Source organism: Astatotilapia calliptera, chromosome 4 (genome assembly GCF_900246225.1).
Source record: "Astatotilapia calliptera chromosome 4, fAstCal1.2, whole genome shotgun sequence".
In the NCBI taxonomy this organism is placed as follows: domain Eukaryota; kingdom Metazoa; phylum Chordata; class Actinopteri; order Cichliformes; family Cichlidae; genus Astatotilapia; species Astatotilapia calliptera.
This window is the reverse complement of record NC_039305.1, coordinates 29,457,925-29,478,441: the sequence shown is the minus strand read 5'-3', so window position 1 is coordinate 29,478,441 and position 20,517 is coordinate 29,457,925. Positions and strand designations below refer to the sequence as shown.

The window sequence follows — 20,517 nt, the reverse complement described above, 5'->3', positions numbered from 1 at the left end:
AAGGTATTGTTTTATTTGTTGCTTTTGTACAGTACATGTTTGAGGTCAAGTGATGTGGTTTTTACTCTGGCATTTTTTCATTACAGCAATGCAAACCTACCTTCACAACAAAGGATGGGCATTTCTAGGTTTGTACACATCAGTAGTCTTTCTTCAATGCTCTGTACAGTGGTTTTCAAACAATTTCTGCCAAGTACCCTTTGTGTAAAGGAATCCAGCTACCTAAAGGCTTAGCCTGCCTACTGCATTTTCTTCTTCTGTTAGGTCAAAGTCACATACTGCTAGTGGTGACACAATTCAGTTTGAAAACCTAAAAGACATTACAGATTACGCGTTACTGTAATCTGATTACTTTTTTCGAGTAACGAGTAAAGTAAGGGATTACTATTGCAAAATCGGTAATTAGATTACCGTTACTTTCCCGTAGGAACACTGCGTTACTAAAACCGTGATTTTTTGCGAGAATGTCTCACGACAGTGACGTAAGCGAGTGCGCCGTTAGTGACAACAGCTGTGTGCAGATCAACAATGGATCACATATCGAGTGCGGGAGAGAGTATGAGCATGCAGCGTTTAAAGCGTGGAAGTACTGACCTTACTTTGAGTTTGATTCCATAAAAAGTGACAAAAACATTAGCGTCCATCGTGCGTGGGAAGAAAACTTCTTTTTACAGCGAAAAAAACCCCTAAACTTCCAAGGAAGCACCAAGAGCGCAACGACGTAATGGGAAACTCACAGAGACACTGCCGTATCCTTCCACTGACCGCTGCACACCTGCACCAGGGTAAACCTCCGCCTACTGCAGTCCTGCTTTACAGGTGAAAATAGAGCAACAGGACCGCTGAGTCTTTGACTTTATTTATGTTCTGCTGTGTTTTACTTGCATCTATTTGAAAGAGTGAGTGTAAACACAAAAAATTATTTTATTTTATGTGCTGGAATGTGCAGAAAATAGGTTTAAATGTTAAACTCATTTATTTAACTCAGAGAATGTTGCATATAATAAAATTTTTGCTTCATGCATAAAGTTAAAAGAAAAAGTAGAATTGGGCTGAAAGATCTATCGCTTTATCACCTCTTCAGGTTGTAAATCGTGTTTTTAAAAAGTAACTAAGTAACTAAGTAATTAATTACTTTTGAAAATAAGTAATCAGTAAAGTAACGGGATTACTTTTTTGGGGAAGTAATCAGTAATTAGTTACTGATTACTTTTTTCAAGTAACTTGACCAACACTGTTAACGAATACACATGAATACACACAACATGGTTTCCAGTATCATGTTTGTAATTGCGAGTTTTTCTCCATTAGCCTGGATGAAATCCTGCAGGCCATAAGTACTGCTGTGAATACAGAGGAAGAATTCCGTATCACTGTCTCAAGATCCAATATGGTGGAGCGGGGACTTGCAGAGTGGAAGAGGCAAAAAAAGGCATTGCCTACAAATCAGCTGAGGGTCACATTCATCGGAGAGGCAGGAATTGATACAGGGGCATTACGGAAAGAATTCCTCACAGGTACTCATATTTAAAATGTGATCCAAATTGATAGGAGTGAAAATGGCTACTTAACCGGACTAACTATTTGTGTTAAAAGAAATGGTTGCAGGCTTGGAGCAACGGCTATTTGAGGGTGACCAGACTGGGAAGGCTCCCAAATATTCATTGCTGGATCTCGATCTAGGAAACTTCCGGTAGGCCTTTCTCACATGCATTGGGGTCTGCAGTTGTGTGTACACACACAAGCATTGGAAATTACCTGATTGATGTTATTTATCTCTTCTCCTCTCACAGTAGTGCTGGTGAAATTTGGGCAGTTAGTCTGGCGCAAGGTGGGCCACCACCCTGCTGCCTCAAAGATTGGTGTTACCAGTACTTGTGCAGTGGAGAGCTGCAGATTGAGAACATTAGGAAAGAGGATGTCTGTGATGTTCATTATACTTCTGTTATCTCCCAGGTATGAAGTCTTAAAGGTTTCACTGCTCTACAGTGTTTTGAATTACATGTTTAGCACAGATTTTACCATCCCTTATGTTATTTGCAAATTATAGGACTCTGGAATTGGTCATGTTAATGTGTATGTTTGTGTCCTTTAAGGTTGATTCGGCCACAGAAGATAAAATGACAGAACTCACTGATGAAATTTTGAGTTGTGGCTATCATGGACCTGTTAATGTCGAAAAGAAAGAAGAAATTGTTCGGTAAAACTGTTTTACTGTTTCCCCCCCCCAAAAAAAGTTGTTTTTTTTTCATTTAGCAGCATGCTACTTTTTCTTCCTTTCTGCATTTCAGTGCTGTTGTCAGAGGTGTGGACTCGAGTCACATGACTTGGACTCGAGTCAGACTCGAGTCATTAATTTTATGACTTTAGACTTGACTTGAAAAAATGTTCTAAGACTTGTGACTTGACTTGGACTTTTACACCAATGACCTGGGACTTGAATTGGACTTGAACCGGTTTACTTGAAAAGACTTGATATTTCACCCCAAATATAAAATTTAACATGCATATAGAGATTGAAAATGTGACGTCATTCAGGGGTAAACCGCAAAGGATTCTGGGAACTCGTGGCAAGAGGTACTAGCGCACGCAGGCTTTCAATTGAAATCAGTCACACAGCGATAAAAAGAAACACAAAAATGTCAAGAAGCCGTTGTATTATTAACTGCAATAGCCGGTCGCATGACAGCCACGGGAAGCCGACGGGTAAAGAGATCGGTTGTTATCGGATTACGTCGTTGAAGAGAAATTGTTCAAGCCATGTTTCCGAAGTAACAAAGACGCGACGGATGGCCTGGATTGCAGCCATTCAAAGACCAAATATAACGTCCCAGAACACTCCAGCTCAGGTTAGTCTGCTCCAAGCATTTACACGAAGGTCAGTGTTTTTTAGTAGTTAATACGTCATTTTCATAACATAATTTGTGATATAGGTTACAAGCAAGTCTGGCACTGAGCAGAAATTGTCGCGCTATGCTCCTTTATTTATTGTGCATAAATAGTGAATTGTCCTGACACAATATTGCGTTTCGCCTCTGTTATTATGGTACATTGACAAAAACATATACTTTTATTCACAGGATAAAACAGGTTTTTTGTATCACTAATTGCCCAGTACGATTACAGCATACAGTATTATTGTCACTGCTACATTTCTGTAACGCGTACCAGAAATTATTTCCACTACTAATTAATTACCGTTGAGCTCAAAGGTTATATTAATAAACGGTTAAGGAATGTGTATTTATGAAGACAATTTGTGAGACTGGTAAACTTATGATAGGTACGATGGTCTTTCGTTCTACACGGTGCATTTCAAGGTCCTGTACCCATCCGTCGGTAAACTGTACCTGGGCTTGTTGCAGTGACCGGAAGTTACTAAACTTCACGAGTGTATGCACTCACTCCAAGAACCGTATAATTATAAATATGCATATAAATATGCTACAATGAGATAGCTGACTTCATCTAACTAGCAAATGTTGTCCAGGCTACGTTGGTGATACAGTTTTTTTTAATGTGTATGATATTTTTGTCATTCGATTTTAAAGCCGGTCCTACAACCGCATCCAAGAATAACATGCAGCTTATCTCAGAACTGTCGGTGAAAATTATTCTTGGAGCTAGGTTTAATTGAGCTGCATTTTAAAGAGGTGCAATTTCACAATTTGTGTATATTTTCTAAGTTCACTATTTTGTCATGTGTTGAGAAAAACACAGATTTTAAAATTACATGGTCTAATATTTACATTTAGCATAACTGCAACATTATTTTTTCTTTTTTTTTTTTTAAAGACTCGAAAGGACTTGAAATTCAAAGTTTCAGACTTGTGACTTGACTCGTTCTTTTACACCAGTGACTTGAGACTCGACTCTGACTTGCCTGACATTACTTGAGACTTGACTTGAGACTTGAGGATAAAGACTTGAGACTTACTTGAGACTTGCAAAACAATGACTTGGTCCCACCTCTGGCTGTTGTTCTTCACGCCACACTTCGGTTGGTGCCTCTCCTCTCCCAGCTACGTGATGGTCTCAACCTTTATGGTCTTACTGATCTACTGAAGCAGTACCCAAACATCTGCCAATCGCTGTTTGTACCAGGGGTGGAAGTTAAGGTGAGTAAATGTTGACTTTAGTAGGGATAACCCTTGTAATTGTGAATAGCAGTTCAAAGTGCTCTTTACCTTTACTTTATAGTATATACTTTAAGTCCTATAGTAGAGAATGTAATTAATGGTGGCACTGGAAAAAGAATATTCAAAATTGTCTTAAGTTGCTTAATATTCCTGAACCGTTTAGAGCAAAAACAAGGCATCAGGAACAATGAAAAAAATCCCTTTTAACAAGGAGTATTTACATGTAACCTACAGAGTTATAAAGAGACTTGATCTATACAAAGTTATAAGATTAAATGAGAAGAACTAGCAAGCAGCATGAGACAGACGTTTAAGTCCCTGTCTTTATGTGTGACAAAAGAATACAATTACTTAGAATAAAGACAAAATAATAGGTCCTTGATCTTGATTCAGATAAAGTCACAATTTTCTTTGTCTTTCTTACCAGGCTGATGCTGACTTTGTTTTTGCAACATGCCATCCTGAGTTCAGCGAGAAGGGCTCCAACAAAGAACGGGTGGAAATGAGGATTATGAACCATCTACAGGAATTCTTGCAAGAGCTGGAATCACGTAAGTGCACATGTAGTTTACTGTCAATGTATTTTGTCTTTCTGTGTTAAACTTGGAATCATAATTTTATGTAAGGAATGGCTAAACTTTTAGAGAACGGCCAGTCTTGGTTTTCATGGAGTTTGCCGCTTTAGTGTTTTTAGATCTTTTTGTCCGACGTTTCTGGAGTACAAAAAGATATAAAAAAACAAAAGCAGCAAAATGTGTGAAAACAGTTCTTATTCTGTAAACCTTTGGCCACAGCTGTAGATTACACTATGAGTGCTTGTTCACTCTTTGTCAGTAATTAAATTTTTAAGTTGTGTTTGTGAAGTTACAGGTAAACAGTATCTAATATTTTATCTAAATGACTGCTTTGTCTTTTTTTTTTTTTAAAAAAGGTGAAGAGCCTGAGACCAGTGACCGTCCAGTCATCCTTTCCCCAAGTTCATTCTTACAGTGGCTCACAGGACAAGGCCACATTCCTGTCCTGCCAGATGAGAAGATGAACTTCAAAGTCTCTGTGCAGTTCAACCACTCATGCCATATTCAGTATGGCACTCATGAAGTTTGCTACCCAACCGTTACAGCATGTAGTAATACAGTCAAGCTACCTGTTCAGCATATGCAAACTTATGAAGAGTTCAAGCATGTGATGACAAACGCGTTCCACTATGGTCAGGCATTTCTTCATATTTAGGAGCATGATCAGCCAGCCAGACATCTTGATTGTTCCATGAAATGTTAGTAAAACAAAGAAATCGACATGTGTTGCTTGATGGTTTTTTTTTTTATTATTGTTTTACAGTTTAAGCATTCTGTTTATTGCCATTGAAATTATTATAAAAAATGTTTTTGTCAATATAGTCCTTGCTGATCTCATTCCCTCCTCCATTTAACTGTGTCAGCTTGTGAGTATCGATTTGGGTTCATGAGTGTAACAGAAAGTAAGTTTGTAAAATAACGTGTTCTTATAATTTTACTCTCTGATGGGCCAAGCTGCAACTTTCATGGATTCATGTAGGTGAAGACCATGGTGTGGTCAGGTAAATGTCTCTTCCAAAACTACATGAAGGCACAAGAGGATCTATGGAAAGGCGTAGAGATTCAATATCTTCAGCATTCAGTGGACATTCCATTTCTGGCACCAAAACACCTGGGTTGTTATGATGGGATAGCCCTGCACTCTCCCAATCAATGCTCTCAATTTGGACTTCCTGAAATAAAGCAGCATATGTAAATGATTTTAAAAATCTACATATAGCACTCAATAAAACCAAAACATTGCCATTATTACTCAACTGCCAAATTTTCTTCATATCTCTGTGGCTCTCTGATGGGGTGCTGCAGCATCCCAAGTTCCCACAGCTGGTTTGGTGAAAGGCTATGCTCTGTCCTGATGGAATGATCATTCCAGCCAGCAGAAAACTTGGCCAAATCCCCCTTGAGTCTTGGGAGGAAGGTGTAATGGGCACAGAAGAGATGAAGACTATCTGAGATGTTAAGAAATCCATCTTCCTCCAAGCTGTGTAGCACATCATAATAAATGTGTGTCACCCCTGTCCAAACATCCCTCCATAGGCGCTCAATTCTACATTTGAAAAAAAAAAAAATACAGAAAAGGTCTGAAAGGTCAATCAAAAACTAACAAAGGACAGCCAAACAGCAATTCAGCTGGAGTCATTCATGATGAAATAACAATGTTATGCCATTTAGATCTTACAAGCATTACCTCTGGTTGTGCACGCTTTTTCCTCTTATGAAGCTTCCACATCCTGTGCCTCTCACAGTGAACATCATTTCAGCAATCTTGACATTTTCAACTCCTTGGTCAGCTCTCACTCTGTACCATATAAGATTTTGAAATAAGTATTGAAACAACAAAATACACAAAAAAATTATTCAAATACATGATTGACACACTTGCAAATTTATATACAGAACTGAAATCCTGATCATTTCATGGTTAAACATGGCAAACACAAATCATGAGACAAACTCCAGAATAAATTTTACGAAGAATTACTCACTTGTAAGGCCATCCAAATCTTCTCACTCCGTCCAGAAAAAAATCAAGTGCAGTGCTGGCTGTGTTGTTGCATGCAGCATTAAGGTACATAATCTAAAGTGGGGGAAAATTGATTAACACCACCACATTAAAAATTCATACATATATACAAAATGTTTATAGGAGGACATGTGACAAGAGTGTGCAAACTGTCATAATACACAATATGATCAAAATATGTGAGCTGTATAATTACATAAGCGGAGAGAGAAAAGATAACAAGATGTGAGAAAGTCTTTGTGGATTTAATAATATGTGCTGTATTTGGGTACGCAATTTACTTTCCTAGAGTAGCCATCTATGCCGCCAAATATCACTATGTTGTATTTGGTGAAAAAAAGACAAGCAAAGCATAAAGCATCTGATGGATAAAATTATTCAGAATTATGTTAGTCATTTAATTTTCTATGGCAAGGCAAGGCAAATTTATTTGTATAGCACAATTCAACAACAAGGTGATTCAAAGTGCTTTACAGAGACATTAGAAACAAATAAAAAGCATGATTTAAAATTGATTCAAACAAACAAACAAACTAATTAACAAACAAAAAAAACAGTATATAAAATCAAAACAGATAAAATCAGAACAATAGATAAAATCAGTAGTTAAATGCAGGTTTTGAAATTTAAGCTTAAGTGTGGATTTGGTGCTTTATTCAAATGCAGCTGAGAATAGGTGAGTCTTCAACCTGGATTTAAATAAACTGAGTGTTTCAGCTGATCTGAGGCTTTCTGGGAGTTTGTTCCAGATATAAGGAGCATAAAAGCTGAATGCAGCTTCTCCGTGTCTGGTTCTGACTCTGGGAACTGATAAAAGACCGGATCCAGATGACCTGAGGGATCTGGAAGGTTCATACTGGGTCAGGAGGTCACTGATGTATTATGGTCCTAAACCATTCAGAGCTTTATAGACCAGTATTAGAACTTTAAAGTCTATCCTCTGACGGACAGGCAGCCAGTGTAAAGACCTCAGAGCTGGACTGATGTGGTCCACTTTTTTGGTCTTAGTGAGGACTCGAGCAGCAGAGTTCTGAATGAGCTGTAGTTGTCTGACTGATTTTTTAGGTAGACCTGTAAAGATGCTGTTACAGTAATCAAGCCTACTAAAGATGAATGCATGGACTAGTTTTTCCAGGTCCTGTTGAGACATCAGATCTTTTATCCTTGAAATATTCTTGAGGTGATAGTAAGCTGACTTTGTTATTGTCTTAATGTGTTTTTCTAAGTTTAGGTCTGCATCCATCACTACACCCAAATTTCTCGCCTGGTCTGTGGTTTTTAGGTGTATAGATTGAAGTTCTCTGGTGACCTGTAATCGTTTTTCTTTGGCGCCAAAGACTATTACCTCAGTTTTGTTTTTGTTTAGCTGGAGAAAATTGTGGCACAGCCAGTCATTAATTTCCCCAATGCATTTACCAAGAGCCTGTACAGGGCCTTGGTCTCCTGGTGACATTGTAATATATATTTGTGTGTCATCTGCATAGCTGTGGTAGTTTATTTTGTTGTTTTTTATAATCTGCCAGTGGGAGCATGTAAATGTTAAACAGAAGGGGTCCCAAGATGGAACCTTGGGGAACTCCACATGTGATACTTGTCTGCTCAGATGTGAAGTTACCTATTGATACAAAGTATTTCCTGTTTTCTAAGTATGTTTTGAACCAGTTTAGTACAGTTCCTGAAAGACCTGCCCAGTTCTCCAGTCGTTTGAGTAATATGTTGTGGTCAACTGTATCAAATGCTGCACTGAGATCCAGTAAAACTAAGACTGACATTTTTCCACTGTCTGTATTCAGACATATGTCATGCCAAAACAAACCTAATTAATTTATGATTGGTGTCAATGTGCTGTAGGAAATGTGGGCCTTGAACAGAGTACTTTCGCCGAACCACACAGCCCAAAGTTGACATTCTTGTTAAGATGCCCTCTGTATCAACTCTGTGCATTGATGCCTTTAGTCTGTTCCACTGTACACGGTGGCCCGCAGCTTGAAGGCAACCCTTGACAATCTGATATCCAGCATGAGGTAGTCTGGATTTAACGTCTCTCACTTTGGCATCAAGAGCGTCATTAGATATGGTAGAGTAAAGACTCCTAACTGACATGTTGTACTCCTGCATTCTCCTGTACATGGTACGTCTTGAGACACCAAGAAGGTCTGCTACACATGTGGCAGGTAGACCAAGCTGAAGAAGACTTTGGAGGTGATTCTCTGTGACCTGAAGCCTAAAACGCCCATAAGGACCAATAATCTGTACCACAGAGTTGAAGGGGGGAGGGTTGTTTCGCTGGTGTAACAAGTTGCTCAGTTCTTCTATAGCTTCGCAGACATCAGCAGGAAGGTCAGCATTCTCCAGTGCATTCATGAAAGTCCTCTCTTGGGTCACAATGTACTCCAGAAAATCAAGGTCAAGAGGGTCGTTGTTGAGGACATACTCCAGCCTTTGCCTAAATCTGGACAAGCACTCCTGCACGAATATATTCTGAAAAAGGAAATGCAATACAATGTCATTTAGTATTAAGATAACTGTTAATAATAAGTGTCACTTAAGGCCATTACAAACCATCAGCGTTGCCTTCACATTTTAAATCCACAAGAATTTAACAATAATAACAGTTTCATGGATTTCAAGCACTTTAATTAATTAATGGTGCTTTTCAGGAAACCTGCAATTTCCTCACACCTGAAACTAGCCTGTAAATTTTCCTTCATCCTACTGTAGGGGCCTGTCTGCTAGAATGACACAATATTCAGAAGATGCATCACATCATTTTATGCTAACTAATTAATATAATACAACAGTAAAACACATGTCAAATGATTCAAAAGTCATTTGGTAATCTGTGCATGTGTTGTTTGTGTCTAGCTTCACAAAACCTGGGAGGCTCTTGGTGAGTCTGAACACTGGGCTGAACAGTGGTAGAAGTTAGTAAATTTAGCAGGTGTCTTGCTGACCTGACAATTGAGTATGTTAAGAATTGAGGAGTATGTTAAGTATGTTAAGAGTACTGTGTATTTAATCATACACTATGTAACAGAAAAGTTATATATCATATCACACCGAAGTGATCAGTAATGATCCAGACACTGATGAGTGTTAGACTAAATATACACTGTAGCTAAGGGTTTTAAGTAAGCTAAAGACTTGGGATGCTGTGTGAGACATAAGAAAACCCAAATAGCAATGGTTTTGACATTCTTTTGCACATTTTCCTACTGTAGGGGCCTCTGCAAGTGTGGAGGACTCTGGAGGGCTACAAGATGACAACTTTGGGATTCTATTGAAAGGAGTCTTTCATATTTGTTTGTCAACGCTGAACCCAGGGCAATCTACGCTAAATTAGCGTTTTTAGCTAACAGCTACAACACGCATAAACGTTACTGTACGGGTATTATTTGTTAACATGACGCTTGTTCTTATACATGTAATACATTTATTACCAACCTGAGAGTTTCTCAACTGGTCATTTGACATCACGAATGTCTTCAGAAGAATTACTCCAGCTCAAGATGTCGTAGATTGCCACTTGCGGTCTGCTAGTAAAACGAAGTTCGATTACTCTGCGCACGATTACGCAAGAACCGGAACCGGATGCAAGTTCCAAAAAACTGAATTGTAGAACTGAAACTGAATGGTGAGAAGTGAAACTGAAATTATTCGAGAGCTGAATTTTTAAAGGATAAAATGCCGTTTCAAAGCAAATGAATTCAATTTCAAAATATAAAATTCAATTTCAATTTAGTGATGATCATTTTCAAACCATAAATTCAATTTCAAATTAGACTAATTCAAATTCAGTTTTCAAAAGCATTTATTCAAGTTACAATTCAGATTCAATCTATGCAATTCAAATTCAAATTTAACTTATTCAATTTCAGTTTCTGATGGCACAGATTTATGCCCATAAGAATGGGTCACATATGATCCTTCTGAATGATATCAGTCAAGTTTGAAGTAGAAATATTGTTTCAGTAACAAGTTATAGTCCACAATCACTTTTTGGCAGGTCAAAAATGGCATATTATGGGTATTAATGTTCCCCTAAAGGTTATTCAGCACTTCTAAGTGACTGATGGAGATAGAATATGTCACATATGACCCTTCTGAATGACTTCCAGCAAGTTTGATGCAGAAATATTGTTTCAGTGACAAGTTATAGTCCACAATCACTTTTTGGCAGGTTGGAAATTGCATATTATCAGTTTTATTGTTCGCTTAAAGGTTATTCAGCAGTTCTAAGCAGTGTTGGGACTAACACGTTATTAAGTAACGCGTTACAATAACTATGTTATTATTGTGGTAACGAGCACGGTAACTAGTTATTATGCCAAAATCAGGAACGCGTTACTCGTTACAGGGATTTAGATAGGCTCGTTATTCATTACTTCGTGTGGTGGCTATCACGAAGCTTCCACAGATTCAGTAACATTAGCAAGTGGTGTCGCGTTAAACAACAGCAGCACGTTTTATCAGCTGTTGTTAGAATTTATTTAATATTACTTTCTAGTATCAGCTGATGTTTGCTGGAGCCACAGCTGTAAAAGCTGCTGGTCATGATATGGTTTGGTTATCTGGTGAGAGGGAAACATGAAGATGAAACCAGGAGATGTCCTTACTGAATCATCAGAGCTGGACAGGTGATGGAGAAACAGGTTTGCCTTTTAGGTGACATTAATGAGTTGAAGAGAAGTTATGAACTGTTTCTGAGAGAAACAGCTGACAGCTGGTAACTGTGCAGGGGCGGGTCTGGCTAGTAATGTAACTAAGTTACTAAGTTAAAGTAACTTACCCAACACTGGTTCTAAGGGACTGTTTGAGATATAATATGTCACATATGACCCTTCAGAATGACATGCAGCAAGTTTGGAGCAGAAAAATTGTTTCAGTGACAAGATATAGGCGGCAATCGCTTTTTGGCAGGCTCAAAATGGCATATTATTGGTATTAATGTTATTTTAAAAGTTTTTCAGCAGTTCTAAGGGACTGTTTGGGCTCCTGTGTGTCACATTCAACCCTTCTTGATGATACTCAACAAGTTTGAAGAAGAAATATTCTTTCAGTCACAAGATATAGTCCACAATCACTTTTTGGCAGGCTGAAAATAGCATTTTATCAATGTTAATGTTCCTTTAAAGGTTATCCAGCAGTTCTAAGGGACTGTTTGAGATGTAATATTTGACATATGACCCTTCTGAATGACAGCCGCCCAGTTTGAAGTGGAGATAGTATTTCAGTGACAAGTTATAGACTACAATCACTTTTTGGCAGGTTGGAAATTGCATATTATCAGTTTTATTGTTCCTGTACAAGTTATTCAGCAGTTCTTGGAGAGTTATTGGGATAAAATATATCACATGTAACCCTTCTGGAATATATCCAACAAGTCTGAAGCCGAAATATTGTGGAGACAGGAGGCTGAACGGGCCCCTCGGACCCTCCAGCGGAGACGAGGAGGCTGAACGGGCCCCTCGGACCCTCCAGCGGAGACGAGGAGGTGCTGGCCGGCCTGACCAGAGCCGCCAGCGGAGACGAGGTGATGCTGGCCGGGCTGACCAGAACCCCCAGTGGACGAGGCGGGTGGCGGCGCGGGAGCCGCGGAGTGCTGGATGGACTCATCCGAGCTTCCAGCAGGGGCTGATGTAGAGCTAGAGGGTATTGGGACCCCTGGCTGAATATTAAGCTGACCAGAAGACTGTACTGCTACCGGGGACTGGGCCAATGGTTCAGGTGCGAGCTGAGCTACCGGAAACACGGGGAGTGTAGTGATGGTTGTGGTGGAAGTATGGATGATGGAGCTAAGGGCAACTGAGTGGCAGACCAAACTGAGGGAGACTGAAGTGCTACGGGGAACTGAACTGGTGGCAATGCAGGAGACTGAGCTCGAAACTTAATAGGCACATGAGCAAAGGACTGAACGGGTAATTGAGCTATGGATTGCACAAGTGGCCGATAGCAGCAGACTGGGCTAAAGGCAACGTAGGAGGCTGGAGTGATAGCTGAGGTGAGAATGGAGCTAGCAGGGACACAGGAGATGAAGCTTCAGGAGGTTGGGCAGCTAAGTGAGCTTCAGGCTGGACAGTTTTTGGAAAAACAGTCTCTGAATTAATAGTCTCTGATTGAACACCCTCTGAGCTAGCAGACACAGAGTTAATTAGTCCAGGCTCAAACAGAACAGAATTACCACAGTTCTTTGCGTTGTTATGGCTAGGAGGAGCATGAGAAGAACAGTCTTTTAGGTTGCCTAAATGGAAAATATTGGTCTCAGAGGAAACAGTCTTTTTCTTCTCAGCCACAACATAAGCAGACCTTGGGCCTTCAGACCCAGTAAACTGTACAGTTCCACTTACACACGCCCAGGCGTTTGCACTGGTGAAGTCCTGGGTTCCGGCGGTGGCACTTTTCGTTGCCTGTGCTGCCGGTGTTCCAGATCAACTGGCGTTTAGATCAACTGGCGTTGGTCGAACAGATGTGTGGCAGTCTTGCGTTTCAGTAGCTCCTACCGACAAACCAGCAAAAAAACGCCAAATGTGTCATCTGTGACACTTGTGAGGTTATCTCAAACACACTCCGTCAGTCTTGATGCTGTTGAACAACAAAATGTTTAAAAATGTGGCGAGTTTACCTGGTGATATCCTCATGCGCGACGCGATCGCGAAAACAGCAAACAAGTAACACCACGCCGTTGTTGTTCACAGGACAGCAAGAGTAAACGATCGGGAGACCCTTGTCGTCGTTATCGTTCCACTCGCACGGTTTATTTCACCGAATTCAGCGTTTTTGCTCCACAACTAAAGCGAGCAGTTTGCTCTGTGCACTAACATGGAGTCGAGTCAACCAGCGCCACCTCTGGCCAAGTGCCACAGCCTACAGCCAGATCAACTGGTGACACACATCTGCAGCACGTTTGAATTCGTGTCATGCACATTTGTACCTTTCAATTGTGTGTTTGTGCGTCATGCAAATAAACCATTGAAATGAATGAAATGATATCATGTATTTATTATCAGCCTACATTTGTACAAAATGCCAAATGACATACACATAGTCATAAGAATCACCATCCTGATATCAACACTTTTGCCCATAAGAAAAATGTCGTGAACAAATATATGACACACCAATATTTCACCAGTGTTGTAACTCACATGTCGCCAGCATAGTCTGCCTGTGTCTCCCCTCTGCAAACGAACATTTCAGAGTTGGATGTGATATACAGTCTGCATAAGTGTGGTCAATCTCATAACGATTCGTAAGGGGATGGCAGCTACGCTGAATGCACAGCAGTCACACAGTGATCAGCAATAAACAGTCCCCAAAACTTGCATATAATCCCCAATGTGGAGCCCATCTACTGACTACCACATAGCAGCTGGACCAGTCCCCAATGCAGGTCAGTCCACTGCTGCCACCTGTGGCCAAGTACCATAGCCTACCACTAGATTAACTTGTGACACACATCTGCACCTGCTGCTATGATCACATTGAGTAAAGGCTGAGTGGCTGCACTCACACGTGGTGCATCTAAATCTACCCACAAATATGTTGAAACATGCAATGCCAGCAATGTGGATTGTCAACACTACAAACAATCAGTAAGCAAAGACTACACGGGTCAATTCCTTCTGTCCATCATCCAGCCAGATATACGTATGACACACATCTGCAGCTGGTCCCATCACCACGTTTGAATATGTTACCTGCACAACACATTTGTAATTGTCAATGTTGTCTTTGCTGTCCCATAAACCATGCAACCACATGAAAAACAATTGTGTATCCATTTAAATCCCATCATATACATGAAGTTGTAGACATCAAAACTCCTTCTGTTTATGTTATTACCCAACAACAATATGCACTCCACACATAGATCACATAGAAATGTGTCATCAGTGTGCTCACAACACACCTTGTCAGAATAGGCTGCCTATGTCTCTACTGTGATTCTGTATATTTCAATTGTGCAACTGGAGTCACATGAGGCAATCGTGTGGTGTTTGCCAGGAACACTGGTAGCCAATATAGGTGATTAAGCAGCACAGCTGGAAAGAATTGGTAGTCATATGCAGTCTATATAAGCCCAGTGAGTACAACCAACATCTGTGGGTTTCGTGAGGTGGTAGCAGTCAGTGAATTTAAGATAAGATAGATAAGATAACCTTTATTAGTCCCACACGTGGGAAATTTGTTTTGTCACAGCAGGAAGTGGACAGTGCAAAAGTTATGACGCAAAAATTAGAATACAATAAGAATAAATACAGTACACAGCTGTACAGAATAGAATAAAATAATATTGTCATGGTCCTGCGACCATGACTCAGTGACTTTATGTTTATGTACTTATTGTTATTACTTTCATTATTATTCATGGCTGTTTTGGGATGGTTTGTGTTTGGGATTTTAGACACTGGGTTCTGGGTTTGTGCTCCCTCTGTTGGTCCCTGGTGTTAGTGTTCCCCTGTCTCGTCAGGTTAATCAGGTCCAGCTGTTTCCCCCATCTGTGTGTGATTTCCCAGTGTCTCTTTGTGTATTTATACCGTGTGATTTCCTCTGCTCCTCGTCGCGTCGTCTGTGTTCCTACCTGTGTTCATCCTCTGTGTTACCCTGCGTACTCTGCATCTACCCTGTGAAATCCTCTGCGTGCTCTCCCTGCTGTTCTCCCTTCGTGTTCAGGTTTGCCACTCCTTTGTGTAGTTTCACCCAGTTTAGTTCATCCGTAGTTCTGTTTTGCCATCTCCTCTTTATGTTTGTTATTATCAATAAATCACCCTCACACCTGAATAAGTGCTGCGCTTTGAGTCCTCCTTCCACTCTCCACACGGCCGCTGCCCCGGACCGTGACAAATATACTATATACAGTAGAATAAAATAGAATAAAAATATACAATAAGATAAAAATAGAATACGAATGCTATATACAACTGAGTAAAAATACAACGATGCCAGAAAAGATTATTGCACTTAGTGTTATTGCACATGTGTGGATGTGCAGTTAGATAGTGTTAGACAGCAGTTAGATAATGATTAGAAGGCAACTATAGCCAGTGTGGTTGGGAAGAGCTTGTGAGAGAGTGGACTCCTGAAAGTGAGTGACTGAGGTGTGCTAGTTGGTTTGTGTGGTGTGTCTGTTAGTCTGTGTGTTTGTGGTACAGTGGAGTAGGTAGATAGGTGGACAGGTGTAGGTGAGGGAAATGGATCCCAGAATTGTGAGGGAGCTTCTGGAGTTCAAGCTCCACGATCGCTATCCTGAAGGATCAACCAGCAGGGAAAGATATACAATCAAAAGAAGAGCTGAGACCTTCAGGATAAATGGTGAGTACAATGGATAATGTCATGTAAACCATCAGAGTGTAGTATTGTGCGTTAATGTGAACATTCCCTCTTGTCTGTTTGTTCTTGTCTCGCCCCACATGCCCAATGGAGATGGAGACCTGTACTATGTATGCAGGCAGAAGAAGAACAGAACGGAGAACCTGGCAAAAGTGGTCTGCACTGCCAAAGAGGCAAATGACATTTTTGAGGAATTTCATTCCAGCCACTTTGGTGGACACTGTGGATGGGAGAAGACCCGCTGCGCCATCATGGCACGCTATTACTGGCCTGGCATGGAGGGTGACATTAAAAAATGGGTGAGCACATTCTGTATGAATGAGCCTCAAACGCATTGTGGAAACCCAAGAACCCCCCCCCCCCCCCCCTTTGTTTTTTTTTACATTTGTTTGTTTCTCTGTTGTTCGTATGTCTTGTGTTCGTACCCTGTTGCTCCTAACTAACCCATATAACCTACAGCTCCAAGGCACTTTGCTGATCATTAACATGCAATGTTACTTAATTTGGCAATAGGTTGCTCAGTGCCCACAATGCCAGTGTAAGCGGGCCAATATTAAGGAAAAGAAAGGATACATTCCAATCGAGGTACAGTAACACAGACAGCATATTTGTTACTGTCCAAATACATCAAATGTGACATGTTCTTCTTTACCCCCCTCACAGGTCACAGAGCCCTTTGAGCTCGTTGGAATGGATCTTGTGGGTAAACTGACCTTAACGGATGGTGGTAATCAGTACATTTGTGTGATGGTTGACTATTTCACCAAATGGGCAGAGGCCTACCCACTGCAAAACAAAACTGCAGATGAGGTCACCAGTTGTATTCTGGATTTTTTCTACAAATTTAGTGCACCTAAAAGACTGCTAACAGACCAGGGCTCAGAGTTCTGCAACAAGGTGGGGTATTAGTAGCTCAAGCACATATGTAATGTCAGCTTGGATGACCAATGTGATCACCTTTTCAAGGTCAACTATGGCCTGTGTAAAACCCTGGGCATCCGAAGAAGCCTCTGCTCACCATACCATCCCCAAACCAATGGCTTGGTGGAGAGATTAAATGGCACAATCCAGAGGTACAATACTGTCATTTATATATTGTGCTGTAACTATGTCACAACGATGGCTATTTAGTATATTGTATTCATGCATTGACATTTCAGATCCCTCAATAAACTGGTGAGTGACGAGCCCAAGAACTGGGACAAATTCCTGCAGTCAACCATGTTTGGACTGAGGACATAAAAGCAGCTGACAACAAAATACAGCCCATATTACCTCATGTTCGGCAGAGAGGCAAGGTATCCATCGGAGATCCCAAAGGCATACAAGGTAAAATGGTGTAATGTACAAGAGAGAAGATGTCTCAATCCTAATCCAGTTACTCAGTCATTGTATTTTGGCAGGTTACAGAAGGCATGGTCACTAAACTCATTTCGAATGAAGACGTGTGTGAGGGCCTAAAATCCCAGGAGGTGGTTTACGCTGACGTAACCAAAAATGTCAAAACCACCCAAGACAAGATCCGCAGGGGGAAGGCAGAAAGGGGAGAGGAGGATGGCTTCCAGGTGGGAGACATGGTTTTGCGCAAAAATGTGAGGCAGGAACAGAGAAAAGGTGGCAAACTGGATGCTGATATGCTGGGACCCTTGAGGATTGTGAAGCTGGAAGGCAAAAGTGCTGACTTGGTGTCAGGGAAGGGCAAGCGGACTGTGAAGGTCAACGTTGACCAACTGACGCACTACTTCCAGCCTGAGGAGAGGGTCCCAGCAAAGCTGAAGAACCTGTCACCGCCACCCTGCCAGGGGCCATCAGCACCCCCACTGTCACCGCCACCCTGCCAGGGGCCATCAGCACCCCCACTGTCACCGCCACCCTGCCAGGGGCCATCAGCACCCCCACTGTCACCGCCACCCTGCCAGGGGCCAGCACTGGTGCAGTCTCGCTGTGACCCCGAAAATGGTGAGTAAGCAGACAATGTACAAATGATATGTCTGACAAGTTCCTGACAATGTTGTCTTCACAGTAATAACCAGAATCTGGGCTGGTGAAAGGTGCTGTGGTCCAGAATTGGGCCTTACAAGCTATTTGCGGAGAACATTGCAGATTTGGCCCCTGGGAAAGAGTTGGAAAGTGAGGTATGTAGATGTTTTCCACATGAGTGGTCACCTCATTGGACGGGAATGACAATGTACCGTGTGTGCCCCTAGATCATAAATGCATATTTGACACTGGTGGGGAGCCAACACGCTGTATTGATTATGGACTCCTATTTCATGACATCAGTTTGGCAGGGGTCCATGAAAGGTTTCAGGAAGGTGAGTTGGCTTTGACATGTAACCATCCTCATTTACGACTATTCATGATGTAATGCCACGATCTTCACTTTGTAGCTGGATCTGCTGAATTATGACGTGGCAGCTGGGGCAGTCTGTGACAACAGACACTGGACACTCATTGTAAGACGCCACACAACCATCAGAATTTGACGTGAACCTACTAGGTTTAACATGATCTCCATTTGTTTTTCAAGATAATGTATCTGAAAGAAATGTGGGCTGTCTTTGTTGACCCATTTGGGGCAACACAAGCACAACTCGATAGGTGCAGGGATGTGACAAGGTACGCACAACAGGCTAATGTTAACCACAGCAGTCAGATTTCTAACTTGTACATGTGGATCACATAAGGCTGCTGCACTGGATGACATTCAGTACCTGTTCCTTTTCTTGTTTTTTGTACTCATCTGTTTTTTCTTTTTTTTAACATTTGAAAGAGCTCTGGTTAGACGGAAATGTCCAGCCATCGGCAAATGGACATGCTCAACTGTTGCCCATCCAAAACAGCAGGACCTAACATCCTGTGGCGTCTTTGTATGCAAGGTTAGTACAATGCTCATTGTGTATTGTACCTAAATGGACAGATTCTGATGAGTAGACAATGTTCAGCTTGCAGAACAAATACTGTCGGGGACCAATATATCTTTCCCTGTTGACGAGGAGGGGGTTGCCAGGCTCAGACTGGAGCTAGCGCTCTCTCTGCTCCAAAACTCAGGTATACCCGGGAAACGGCATTTGGACCTCCATTTGTGACAGTTATGTGTGTATCCACATTGTGACATATGTATTTATAGATGACATTTCCCAGCTATGTCGTGCCTGTGGTGAGGCAAGCTCAGGTGCAGAAACCGATGACTGGGTAAGATGACAGAATCAATACCTAAGATGGACGCACCTTGACTGGGTTACTTCAACATCACTGGGTGACATGTCACTTTGATGTACCAACAGTGGAATTCTAGTTCAGGTGACCTGCATGCCTCTGCACTTCAAAGACACTAGAGCACCTACAGGACGCATGGAAACAGCAAGTGATGCACAGATGAGACTGTTGCACAGAAATATGCAGTATCTGTACACTGTAACATGTTTAGTTGCTTTACTCAAGAGCCTGACTCCAGCTGAATGACACTGACAATCTACTTTTCCTTGCAGATTGAATGCACCTTCTGTGGGAAGTGGTACCACACAGTGTGTGTCGACTTCCCCTCTGCAGTAGGCGACTACAAATGTAGCGGGTGTTGAATGAACACAGAAGGAATTGACCCGTGTAGTCTTTGCTTACTGATTGTTTGTAGTGTTGACAATCCACATTGCTGGCATTGCATGTTTCAACATATTTGTGGGTAGATTTAGATGCACCACGTGTGAGTGCAGCCACTCAGCCTTTACTCAATGTGATCATAGCAGCAGGTGCAGATGTGTGTCACAAGTTAATCTAGTGGTAGGCTATGGTACTTGGCCACAGGTGGCAGCAGTGGACTGACCTGCATTGGGGACTGGTCCAGCTGCTATGTGGTAGTCAGTAGATGGGCTCCACATTGGGGATTATATGCAAGTTTTGGGGACTGTTTATTGCTGATCACTGTGTGACTGCTGTGCATTCAGCGTAGCTGCCATCCCCTTACGGATCGTTATGAGATTGACCACACTTATGCAGACTGTATATCACATCCAACTCTGAAATGTTCGTTTGCAGAGGGGAGACACAGGCAGACTATGCTGGCGACATGTGAGTTACAACACTGGTGAAATATTGGTGTGTCATATATTTGTTCACGACATTTTTCTTATGGGCAAAAGTGTTGATATCAGGATGGTGATTCTTATGACTATGTGTATGTCATTTGGCATTTTGTACAAATGTAGGCTGATAATAAATACATGATATCATTTCATTCATTTCAATGGTTTATTTGCATGACGCACAAACACACAATTGAAAGGTACAAATGTGCATGACACGAATTCAAACGTGCTGCAGATGTGTGTCACCAGTTGATCTGGCTGTAGGCTGTGGCACTTGGCCAGAGGTGGCGCTGGTTGACTCGACTCCATGTTAGTGCACAAAGTAAACTGCTCGCTTTAGTTGTGGAGCAAAAACGCTGAATTCG

The 20,517-nt window shown here is 41.4% G+C and overlaps 1 protein-coding gene across 3 annotated transcripts; it reads left to right on the top strand.

Moving 5' to 3' along the window:
• The first annotated feature begins 16,943 nt into the window (after positions 1–16,943).
• Positions 16,944–20,258, top strand: LOC113021390 (probable pathogenesis-related protein ARB_02861). Of its 3 annotated transcripts, XR_003272285.1 has the most exons (5): positions 16,945–16,964; positions 17,034–17,140; positions 17,228–17,396; positions 17,471–18,686; positions 18,841–20,258. XR_003272285.1 is itself a non-coding variant. In XM_026166038.1 (3 exons), exons 2-3 carry the CDS (start codon positions 17,346–17,348, stop codon positions 18,032–18,034), a joined length of 615 nt encoding a protein of 204 aa, XP_026021823.1. In that variant the 5' UTR covers positions 16,944–17,140; positions 17,228–17,345; the 3' UTR covers positions 18,035–18,797. The 3 variants fall into 3 exon arrangements, 1 of the variants encoding a protein (XP_026021823.1); XR_003272286.1 differs by having other exon boundaries at positions 16,944–17,140; positions 17,228–18,202; positions 18,275–18,686; XM_026166038.1 differs by lacking the exon at positions 18,841–20,258 and having other exon boundaries at positions 16,944–17,140; positions 17,471–18,797.
• Positions 20,259–20,517: the final 259 nt, after the last annotated feature.

Coding starts and splice junctions, on each gene's coding strand:
- LOC113021390 (XM_026166038.1), top strand. CDS start 17,346: ATGTTCGGCAGAGAGGCAAGGTATCCATCGGAGATCCCAAAGGCATAC. Junction 17,397..17,470: donor AGATCCCAAAGGCATACAAG/GTAAAATGGTGT, acceptor GTATTTTGGCAG/GTTACAGAAGGCATGGTCAC.